General features: G+C 40.0%; 1 protein-coding gene across 3 annotated transcripts in view; it reads left to right on the top strand.

Annotated features, from left to right (window-relative positions):
* The window catches only part of GALNT18 (polypeptide N-acetylgalactosaminyltransferase 18), a 206,821-nt gene that overhangs the window by 153,227 nt on the left and 41,293 nt on the right, over nucleotides 1-12,301 (top strand). For all 3 annotated transcript variants that reach the window (XM_042035554.1, XM_042035553.1, XM_042035555.1), the window contains exons 9-10: nucleotides 3,289-3,426; nucleotides 8,107-8,202. In XM_042035554.1, coding sequence (XP_041891488.1) covers nucleotides 3,289-3,426; nucleotides 8,107-8,202 — 234 coding nt within the window. The remainder of the gene's footprint in view (nucleotides 1-3,288; nucleotides 3,427-8,106; nucleotides 8,203-12,301) is intronic.

The raw sequence follows: 12,301 nt of genomic DNA, 5'->3' as shown, positions 1-12,301 counted from the left end.
GATGAGCATTGCTTGGTCGATTGTATTTAAGAGATGATGTCAGATGGCCAACCTCAGAATTCAGTTTGATTTTAGCTGTTCTTCCTTTCTGTAGTCAATGGTACTTAATCTATCAACACCTATGAGCTAAAGGGCTCAGAGCAAGGGGACTGTACTTATTCAGAATCTGTGTGAATAGATCGTTTCCCCCTAGAAGCTGGAAAGCATGGCTCTAGTTGAATGTGGAGTTTAACTCAGAGTACAGCTCTCATCATTACAGCAAAAGCAAACAGTCTAGACTTAAATTAAAGGGCAATTTATTTTTTCTATAGTAAAATCTCTCTGATTTGACAACTGTTCAGAGAAACTGGTTTTGCTGCAATTTCTGTTTCGAGAAATAAAGTGCTGTACTTCTCCTTTAGTCTAATAAGAAGAAAAGATTGGAAACAAAAAACCGACTTAATATATGAATGCTGATGTTGGTTCAGCTGCTCTCAGTAGCTTCTTGCATCTCTTGTGATTAAAAGTAGATAATTTTGGCAAAGTGGGGAAGTCATTGTCCTATTTTTCAGTTGCAACGTTAGCCACATAATCTGCCATGACCATGAAAAAAAAATCCTCTGTAACCTTTTTTGGAAGTCCCATGTTCAACAAATCCATGCTGCCCTCTAAGTGTCCCTGTTTTGAGAAGTTGCATGGCAGTCCATACAAGAATAAAGACATTTCTGCACTGGATAGGGTTACTTGTTTTATGGCAAAGCAATTCCAAATGGATTTTATTTGTGATTAGCCTGATAGATTTAGATTTCAGTTGCTATTTCATATTGTTATTTTCTTGAAGATTGGTTGATTTTCATTGATTGATCCAGGTTTTAGTTTTTTAACTTGCAAACATAACATTAACATGATACTTAGAAATTCCTCTTGCTAACCAGGATGTACAGTACTGTACACTGATTTGCATCGTATTCATCCAGATGTGGTGGTGGTGGTGCTTAACCTTGTGCAAATTTGAGATCTGAATGCAATTTAAAATCAAATTCATGAAGAATGCAAAGATAAATTGCAACTGGAAAACTACAGGAGTAATTCTCTATCTGGAAGCTAATGAATACTGGTAATGGACTGTGCAAGTAATAGAAATGTATTCAGTTATAATAGTCAAGACTTTCCATGAAATATGTTATTCCAAAATGTTAAACACTGGACCTGATTTTTTCCATGGAAGGATTCCCAGATCTCTGAGAAGTCAGATGTTTCCAAAGGTTTTGGTCTTTGGGAGCTAACAATAAAAAGAAGTCAGAGTCATTTGGCAGTGTGCTGTGACTGCCCTCTCGGGATGTCTGTGGGCTTCTCTCTGAAGTGCTGAGGGCTTCAAATGGAGACCTCTGCTGCCATGGTGATTTCTGCATCATTGACACTTAGATTCATAGGTACAGAAAAGTACTTGAAACTCAAAGATTCTTCAAGTCCCAGAATCAAGGACTGTGCTTTCCATGTGTTCTGCCTGTGCTTCTGGTTTTGTTTGTTGGGTTTTGATTTTTTTCCCCCCATCATATTCTTGGCTTTAGGGAACACACTCCTTATTGGTGGTGATAAAGCCAGTGTGCTATGTGTGAGCTATTTTTCTTCTCCAGCTGCATGAAAGGATGTGATTACTGAGGCCCTTGATGCTCTTATTTTCTTATACAGTAAACGGTGAGGAAACAAGCATTGGTGCCTGCAGGGTTGCATGAGATAGGATTTGGGAGGCAGTGGACCAATTTAGCACTTGATCCCAGGAAGCCTTGTTAATGTTAGAAGTCAAATGTCTGTGTGCTGGCACCTTCCTTTTCCTACACACAAGTGGCAGATACGCTGGCAAGTGCAGCCAGAGTGGTGCCTGAGCAGGATTTGTTCACGAGATCCATTGATTGTCTTTCAGCACCCTACAGTCTCTTTATTTAGTCCCTAGCTGCAAAATTCAGAAAAAAATTGCCACTTAAGGCACAGTTCCACATGAAGTTTTATGAATTATATAGGGCTTGAGATGGGGAATCACCATTTTTAAGATTGTTGAGTTATGTCTGATCTGTGTATGCAAAATCTCAGTTACCTACTTTTTAGAGTACTTTGCTAATGTTGAAATCAGTTTTACTTCAGTTAGAAAATGCTTCCATAATAAAATATACTTGTTCCAGATTAGCATTAATTCAGTGCTTTGGGATGCAGTGGTTGCTTCAGCAGCTCAGAAATCTAGATACTTATACAGATACCTTTTTGTTGTGTAACTAAGAAAATTCAGTGCTTTCAATGTTATTTTTAAATCCTGTCTTGTGGTTGACAAAAATCTTTGAGGTGTTTATGGCCCAGTAAAGGCTGCTGTTTAAGGAGATAGATTATAAGATTTCCCTATGAAAATGTATTTATCCTGTGTTTTGCTCTGAGGCAGAAGTGGTATAGCACAGTGTGGAGCAAAATGTCTCATTTTACTTCCTGTCATAGAGAAGCCATGGATTTGCACTTAGATCCCTCTCTAAAAATTTCTGCTGCGTGATTTTAATGTGATAAATTATTGATTTTTATATGCAAGGCCTTTATGAAAGTCATGCTTTGTGATCTGCTCTTACGAAAAGTAGAAACTAGGTTAGCCAGAAATGTAAAGGAGGATAAAAATTACAGGAGAGAATTTTATGCAATTGCTTTTAACAAAAATAACAACTTCTCTTTTTACATTACAAAAGAACTTTAATAAGTGCTATTTTAGAAAGGTGAGCAGAGCTTCTGCTCTTTGCAGTGAAGCAGTAACCCAGACTTCAGAAATGGCCAGAAGTGTCAGACACTAATGATTAGGCCACAGTGGGACACCAGCAATGCCCATGTTTCTAGGGCAATTTGCTATTTTCTGCCAATTCTTTTTGGATTTGGAAAGTGCCAGGAAATTAGAGAACAACAGTGATACTCCTTGGACATTGGATCTAAACCCCACTGAAGCCAACAGGAGTGGTCCCATTCACCAAAGCAGACTGTAAAAGGGACCCTGCCATGGTGACCTGTATCATATTTAGCTGAGACACTTCTGGGGTGTGTGTGGGTTAACAGACTCACTTCACAACCAAAACCTGGTCACTGTCATAGGTCAAAACCATGTTTGACTCTTGGGGATGGTGCTATTCAGGGCCAGGGGTTGAGCTTGATGATCTTGATGGGCCCCTTCCAACTCAGTTGATTCTGTGATTCCTCAATGAGGGAGATTCTGGGTGTTCAGTTTACACAGAAATGTATCACTGATGTCTCTTCTGCTTTTTCTGCCCTTTGTTTCATGTGCAGGACTCCGGAATTGATATTGGTGATATTTCAGAGAGGAAGGCCTTAAGGAAAAAGCTCCAGTGCAAGACCTTTAGGTGGTATCTTGTCAGTGTGTATCCTGAAATGAGAATGTATTCGGATACCGTCGCCTATGGGGTGGTAAGGATCTTGTTTACATTTCCCATTCTAAAAACATGGGGGAGAAAGGTGTAATAGTGGAAGAAATTCATGAAGACAATGCCAGGCTCAAAAGAATCAGATCAACTTGAAGTCACTAGTTAAATAATTTATTGGACTGGGTAGTTGACAGAGACAGCTGCTCTGCTGTCATTTGTGCTGAGGTATTCTGAATGTTATCTTCCTCCCTGATTTTTTGTTTGCTTCATGGCTTGCATTTCACACAGAAATACTCAAGGGGTGATTTTGCAGACACACTGGAACTGACAGGTTTGTGGCAGCAGGTGAATTCCCAAATAGGCTCAGTATTTCAACTGCAACCTTCTTAATATTGTAGCCAGAGCTTAATTTAGAATCATGGAGTCATTTAGGATGGAAAGACTTTTAATATCATCAAATCCAACTGTTAAAAGGCTGATGCTTTCCCTTATTAAAGTTCTAGCCATTTAAGGGCAATCCTGCTTCACTCTTGAACAGATATCACAGTAGACATCTGCTACAAGGTGTCAAAGACTCACATGCCAAGCTAGCCAAATCTCACATAGCTAAGCCATGTGTAAAGCACCACTAGAGAGGTTCAAGAATTACATTGCATCCAACAGAAACTGCAGCTAAATCCATGCCTTTTGGAATCATTATTATTTGTGTAACAGTAGTGCCCCTGTCTGTGTTGAAATCACGCTTGAGTTGCACTGTGCTAATTAAGGCAGAAGCAGTTCTTGCCCCTCAGAAACTGGCAGGACCCCAAACAGAGAGGGCAGATGAGCAGAGTAAATGAGCACAGGCCCATAGTAAGGTAATAAACCTAGGATGGCCTTTTCACATTCTTTTCCACTGTCATTTTCACAAAAATTGATTCCTGCAAAATTTTTCTTTTTGCATGACATTCCCAAACAGGAAGTGTGACTAATTAAGAGGGGATCATACAAGTGAAAGGTCTGTCTTCACACATTCCTCCTCAGAAAGAAAAGTGACCTGTGCAGTTGGCCAGCATGGCTCTGGAAGAGCCCTGAGGGTGCCATAGAGCAGCTGGGGTGTTTTGGCAAATGAAGGGATTGTACATCCTGCAAAGTTCCATGACCCCTGTGATGATCAATTAAAATAATCATGCTGACTTTTCATACAATCAAACAAGAGAAGAAAAGCACTTCCAGCACAGGTTTAGGTCATTGCTAAATGCATGAGATAATGGTTACCTTCCAAATTAGTTCAGAACAATGCCAAAATCACACCTGTGTGCAAGGAGCCTCTGCCATAGAGACCATGGAATTGCTCTCAGTGATGCTGTGATCTAATGAAGTGTGGAGTTTCCTGAGGAGAAGGAGGCACAGCAGCTAACTAGTGCATGGTTCTGCTTGTAGGTGGCTCTGGCTAAAGAAGTCTTTTCAGGTAGAAATAATACAATATAAATAAAGGAAGGGCAGTGGAAGAGCTAATGTACTCATCTCAGGATCAACTTCACATCATGCAAGTCAAAACGAAAATCAGCAACAGGCGCCCTGTAATTTTATACTCTGCTGAGAGATTTTCATCAACCAAAAAGAGTAAGAAGGGTTTCTCACAAAAATACTGAACACAATGGTCAGCCTGGAGAAGAGAAGGCTTCAGGGGGAGACCTTAGAGTAACCTTCCAGTATCTGAAGAGGGCTAAAGAGAGCTGGAGAGGGACTTTTCACAAGGACATATAGTGATAGGACAAGAGGGAATGGCTTTAAAGTGAAAGAGGGTAAAGTGAAAGATAATCTATCCTAGTTAGGTATTAGGAAGAAATTCTTTACTGTGAGGGTGGTGAGGCACTGGTAGAGGTTGCCTGGAGAGATTATGGACTCTTTGTCCCTGGAGGTGTTCGAGACCAGGCTGGATGGGTCTTTGAGTAACCTGGTCTAGTGGAAGGTGTTGCTGCCCACGGCAGCAGTTTGGAACAAGATAATCTCTAATGTGTGTTCCAACCCAAGCCATTCTATGATTCTGTGATTCAGGTACTGCCCAGAAATGCACATGATTATCATCAGCTGACAGAGATGTGAGGAGCAGGCCTTGTTTGTACCGTCACAAAGGAAGCAGTGGACAACAATGGCAACAGATAAAGAGGGAGCATTCTGTGAAATACACAGCTCACTGTTTTATGAAATACTGTTGTATGACACGAGACTAAGTGCCTCTATCCTTGTAGTAAAAGAATCACTTGGATGTCTAATCTTCTTTTGAGTCTGCTCTCCTGTTTGCTTGCACATCTTACAGCAGAGAAGGGTGTGATACTTCAAAGCCAAGTCAGCTGCTTTCTGATTCTCTAAATGCTTCCATTCATCAACTGGATTCATTTTTTCATAGAAAATAGAAATATTCCTACTATAGCATTATCATCAATTTAAAAAAATACTGAGTAATTGAAAAAGTTACCTGAATGGGGGTGAAGATTAGGATTTAGGCACTGACAGAGTCACCCCACGCATTTATTTCCTGAATCCTAAATTTCCTCCTATTCTGTGAGAGTTAGGGAAGTAGTTGCATCATTCAGGTCTAGTTTATGTTGTGGCATATAGATAGGGTTGGGGTTGGTGGCAGAGTAAATATTTGGGAAGGAAATTTCTTTCTGAATTGTGCAGTATACTCCTAGTTAGAAGAAAGCAATGTCACTGGGCCAAAAGCTTGTTGTATTCAGTGTAATGGCTGGCTCCCTGATGGCAACTTGATGTTTGAGGTGATTTTGCAAATTCAGAATTGTGGCAGTCTACCTTATATCTGTATTCTGTAAGGCTCCAAGTTTGAAAGGGAGCAAATGACAGTATTGACTAATTATTTCTGGGTTTCAGCACAGGGATTGTCTGTCATATTTTGGATTGTTCTTAAGATTAAGTCTTGGTAGGCTAAAATTGCATTACCCAGGTTAATTGTTGGTTGCCACAAAGCCACTAGATTTTGGAAAGAGAGAGCTCCTGAGAATCTGGCCCTCAGATTTTGAAATAGCATTATTAGCTAACAGGTCAGTTGCTGTTTTGTTTCTGGTTTTTTCTTCCTTTATTACGGGGATTGTAGTGGAAAAGTTTATAACATTAGCACTAGGACGAGCATTAGGATGGGAGTTCATGGAAGAGGTTTTGAAAACACAAAGGTAGTGCTGGACCCAGCATGAATTAATAAGGCTGATATTTATCATTGGTTTGGATAGAGAGTGGTGCTTAGACATCTGATTGTGATTAGAGTCATGGCTATGGTTACATTATGAATAAGAAGTAGAAAGCTTTGAGAGAGATTGTATTTAATTCTCAAAGATTTAATTCTTGAGAGTAATGCCAGTATTGATACCTAATGCATATTTTCTCTTTAATGTTGAGATTTTTCCTGTCCATTACTGGATTTAGAGTTAGGTTTGGAGTTGGAAGTCTTGTAGAAATGAGTTAATGGTTTTGATTTTATTCACTTCCTGTCTTCAGTCTCTGGCTTGTCCACTCTTCCTATGTGCTAGTGCAGTTCGAGGCTTCTTTGCTAAGGATATGAATTTGTTTTCCTCAGCAGAGGCCGCTGTGCACAGCTAAGAGACCTGGCCAGTTAATCACAGGTGGTGGCAAACCACATCTCCACTCCCTCCATCAGACACTTGCCTCCTATTCTCTGAGCCAATCTTACATCACTGAGCACTTTTACACGTTTGTGGATACAATGTTGCTGCTAGCAAGAATGTTCTTGCTTCTTTCTAAACTGTGGGATATTTTTCCCTCTCACAAAGAGATTAGCAGAAGTTCTATAAACTATGAACACCTGTGACCTTGTAGAACTATGTTTATGGTACAGTAGAAAAATATTTTGACAATGGATGTTTAGGATTTCTAGCCAATCCACCTAGAGGGTGGGTGATCCTTTGTCCAATTAGTCTATGAAGGAAAAGTCTATAAAAGAGTTTGTAAAATAATTAAATCAATCAATCTTGCTGCACAATTCCTGCCTGCTGGATCTCCTCTCCTCTCCTACGGCTGCAGGATACAGTAATAGATGTCCGTGGGTATGCAGTCCACATCTTTGTCCTCACACTCTGAACAGACCTCCCAGCTGTCTGTGCTCATTAATTTAGCACTTCACTTTCAGAAAACTGTCTCAGCATTGCCCAGGTTTTTCACAGGGCTTTGTGCTGACCAGGGCCAAGTATTTGCAGTCTGTTCATTGCTGTGTGTGGTTAGCCCAGAATAATCAGAGGAGCTGGTGCATAACAATCGCCCTGAAGTCTTCAGGTGTCAGCTGAAAGCAGTTTTTTGAATTATTTCCAGAAATCAGAAGACTCTCCTGAGTGACTCTGAAAAGCTGTTTAATACCTCATCTATCTTGCTCAGCAGGATGCATTGAAGTTCTGTATATAGTGTGCACCAGGGACTAAATATTTTTAAAACATATATCAAAAAATTATTGCTATCTCTGAAAGCTTTTTGAAATACACTGTGCCTGAAACTTTGTGCAACATTATCGAAATCAGTAGTGCTAGGTTATCTACAAGGAAGAATTTAGTCCAGATGCTTTCTCTTCAAAATATTCACTGCAACATATTTTAATTTTGCATATTTCCTTCTTCAACTACATATGTTTTATTTTTTTCAAAGAAAAGAAAGTAATCACACCATCTTTTTCTCACGTAAAACTTGCTTGATTTCTTTTTCTTTCTGTTTATTTTAGCTGCAGAATTCCCTGAAAAGCGATTTGTGCCTTGATCAAGGGCCAGACACAGAGAATATCCCAATCATGTATATCTGCCATGGAATGACACCACAGGTTAGTTTGTCTAATGATCTCTGATTTTGGTGCTGCTTTTAGCAGATTGTGTAGGAGGAACCATCTTGTACCTGTCATTGTTTTCCTGCAACAATCCCTCGGTAAGATGTTTAGTAGCTCTTTTTTAGAGAGACAGAACATTATTTCTGCTGTAAATTGAGAAGCACTGGTACATTAATGCTTTGACAAGGAAGTTGATTTATTCATTTTGAAAGAATTTAAGGAATATGAGAGTCAGCACTGACCCAGATTTGCTGATAAAAGCTTTCATTTCTGATCCTTAACTGTGCCTGTCATATGAATGAAGCAATGCATTTTAAAACATTTTGCATACACGAATAGGTATACCCACAGTTTATTTATGCATTATCTGAAGTAATGTGGTTTTTTACTTTATGTATTTACTGTGTCATTTCCACAAATCTGAAATGTACAGCCACCTTCTTCACACCATACAGCTGTGTCAAATTCCAAACCCTGTTCTTGTGAAAACCCCGCCCCTAAATCTCCTTTTTTCTTTCTCTGCTGTTGTCCTATTATTCCACTATGTGCCAAAGACTCAAATTACCAAAACCTTTCCATTTTCTTACATAGCAGCTGGATTTACTAACTTGGCAGACAGGAGGGTAAAGACATGTGTGTCCCCAACTAAGTACATGGGCTTAAGTGAAAGGATTTTGAGGCAAATCTTGACAGGAGAAATAATGTTGCATGGCCTAGAACATGCTCGTCAAAGACAGATATGCAGATTATTTAACCTCAAAAGTAACATATGCAAAAAGGACATAAAGGAAATGGATATACTTGTGGGAGTGATTGGAGAAACTGAAAAATCCCTCCAGTCTGAATGATTTTTTTTACCTGACTACCTTTTATATTTGCCTTCTTGAAAGGGCACTAATAATGCCCCACCCTATGAAGTTATGGAATGTGGTTTTACCCAGGAATGGCGAATTACCTGTTTTGACTATACAGCAAATGAATCCTCAGAGTATCTCAGAAATAAACACAGAGCAACAGGGTGATCTTGTCCCCTGTGCCTGTACCTCATAGTGAACAGGAGACCTGAGTTTGGTGAGATGCAGATATGTTTCTCTACTTCCCTGCCAAGTTGTACATGCTGCAACTCTGTTCTGCACTGCCTTCCTTTGCTGAGGACCTTTAATATTGATCACTAGTGGCATCGTGCTTGAGTAAATTATGAATGATGAAGCCAGAAATATCTGAAAATCCCATCCCTCAGACTCACTCACTGCATGGGCTGTGCCTTATTTGTCACATAAGGATGTGGGAACCACTGTTTGCCTGCAGGAGGTTTGCAAGACAGTCCTCAGTGTTTGTGAAGGAACTGTGCAATTCACCCCTGAGCCAGAGCCATTATTCCTCGTCCTCTAGGAGGGCACCATGGCTCTTGTGGCACATCATCTGTGAGAACAATACACTGCAGGCATGCCTGTAAATTCCAATTAGAAACTTTAATTATAGTTGAGAGACAAACAACAGTAACAAGTCGCTTCAATTAGCGCAGTTTGTTATTCACCAGATAAAAAACTACCTTTGAATGTCAGCTCAAGTTCTGTACAAATGAGATAGCAGCAAATAAATGACAGAGGGGAAAGAGGCAAGGGAAACTTTTCTTGAAAAGACTGCTCCTTCATAATTAGAATGTTGTGTCTCCTCCCCATTACTGTGTATTTCATTTTGTAACTCATGTTAAAAACAACATCCAAAAAGGCCCAAATTTGGGTAAGATCCCAGTAATGCCTGAGAACTTTTGCAAAAGAGAATTAGACCTTCCCTGTGTTAGGGATTATGGTATTGAGAGGGAAAGAACTAACAAACATCACTCAGCATTCTTCTGTGAGATTTCCACTGCACATGTTGCATCTCTTGCTTAGGCAGAGCTGCAGCCCAGCCATGGACTTTTTCCTCTTGCATTTTGGAAATATGTGTATAAATATTCCTTTTAATCTTAGTGATCTTTCCAGTAGCCACAAAAGATACTGGTAAGATGTTAATTTTATTCTAGCAGTGGTGAAATGCTGTATAAAGGGGGATGTTTTGCCCACCTGGCAGTCCTTACCAAAACAAATTAGTGCCCTGATTCAGGACTGCCTGCTTGAGTGTTTGGTGATGCCGTTCTTAGCTCAGATGCAAAGTTTTTCTGTTGTAGTTATTCCATTTATAGTTTTATTGCTGCCACCACTTGGCACACTTGCATCTAGATGTGCCATCTGACTGCCAGGAACCACTCCCTCACAGGCAGTTAAGTTGCTGCTCTTAGTTACTACTATAGCCCCTCTTCTAAACTGGATAACTTCCCTTTTTTTCCCCTAACTACTTTCAGATGTTTTTGGATTTTCATCTTTTTGCATGAGAAGTGGCTTAGATAAGGTGTTTGACATCAAAAAATAGTTTTAGAATCGTAGGTACAGCTACTGTTTCCTTTTAATATGCTTTATATAGGAAAGAAAACATTGAAGTCAATAGAAAGGGATCTGCATACCTGACATTAAAATTCCGTGCTCCATTTTTCATAGACTGTATCAAAAACATAATGTGTAGCTTCCTAATTAAAAACAGTAGAAAATGGTGAGGAAATACCCTAAAATATTGCAATGAACTGATCAAAAGTAGTTTTCCCTGTGGTGTTTCAGTTTAGTTTTAAATAGAATCAGGGTTAGTGATGGTAAGACTTCTGTGATTCCAAACCTTTCAGCAATCCTCTCTGCCTCTGCTGTAACTAACATTGGCATATTCACAGTTCATTCCTGCAAGTATCTTGGAGTGCTTTATAACTGTGTTTATTTCATACTTCCATTCTACACACAGAGAAACTGATGCAAATCTTATGTGTGGTTAAATGCTGAGATTGAATGGAAAATCAAAATATGATCTGTCTATTTCTGTAGTCTTCTGATACTACTAATGTGAAAGAATTCCTCACAGCAGGGTCTTTGGCTTGGCCTGAAAAGACAGAAGGCATTTGAAAAACTAGAATTTGTGATTAGGTGTGTTTCCTACCCTCCTTCCATCTTCGGACGGTGCCTTCCAGGGCAGCTGTATTTTGTCCTGGTCCCTAGGAGACTGGACACTTCAGGATTTAGCATACCATTTACTGAATGTTTGATCAGTGGAAAAACCAAACTGGGTGATGATCCTGCAATGCATTCACATGAATTTAAGGGAAGAATTGCTATTCTTTTACCTTTAATGAGTTCATTACAAAATGCTGCCCCAGTAATTTGAGATGCTTTTGAGAGCTTCCTTGTCTAAGTGGTGGCATCTGAACAGCGTGGCTGCCTAAGTAGCTCATCCTCCCCTGATTCTGTTGCTGAAGGGTGTTGCTTCCTAAGCATCACATCTTTCCATTCCTGCCTTTAGACACTCTCAGCCCAAACCAGCACTGTCATTACAGCTCCATCTGCACAGCAACACACAGAGTGTTGACATAACTCCCCAGACTTGTCAGGGAACACCCCCATCACACCTGAGCATCTTTTGCTCTTCTCCAGCCACCACGGGTACCAGGCAGCTGTTAGATGTGCTCAAACCAAGGCCATCAGGTGGTTTTGGTACCTTTGGTGTGCTGCTGGTCACTGTTTGTAAATGGCTTTTAGTGTCTCTGTTAGCCTGTCACATCAAGCCTCTGAACAAAACTGGGTTTTGCAACCATTGAAGCAGCCAACATGGTAAAATAGTTAACTACAGGAGTTAAACCAGGCTCCTACTGCACTGTTTGGTGGTGGTAGGAATCATTTTACTTTAATCACATAAGATCATCTTAGAGGCGCAAAGCACAACAGCTCCCCATCAGAGCGATGATAAAGGGAATGAGAAAAACTGGGAGATGAGGTGGCTTGGCAGTGAGAGGAGATAAATGTGAAGGCAGAAGAATACTACTGGCAAAACAGTACATAAAACATAAAGTTCATGTGAGGCTCTGGGGGTTTTGCTGGGGTTTTTTAAGTGGTTCCTGTAGAAAAGATAAAGGTACTCTTCTAATTCCTGAACTTGTTAAAGTAAAGCAACAACTCAGTCATATGCTTAGGCCTTAAAAGATCTATTTCCAGCTGTGCCCCTGTTTTGCATGAAAAAA

This window comes from Corvus kubaryi, unplaced genomic scaffold (assembly GCF_017639235.1).
Source record: "Corvus kubaryi isolate FWS band 111438036 unplaced genomic scaffold, C.kubaryi_AGA036_p1.0 37384, whole genome shotgun sequence".
In the NCBI taxonomy this organism is placed as follows: domain Eukaryota; kingdom Metazoa; phylum Chordata; class Aves; order Passeriformes; family Corvidae; genus Corvus; species Corvus kubaryi.
This window is presented reverse-complemented; position numbering and strand designations above follow the sequence as displayed.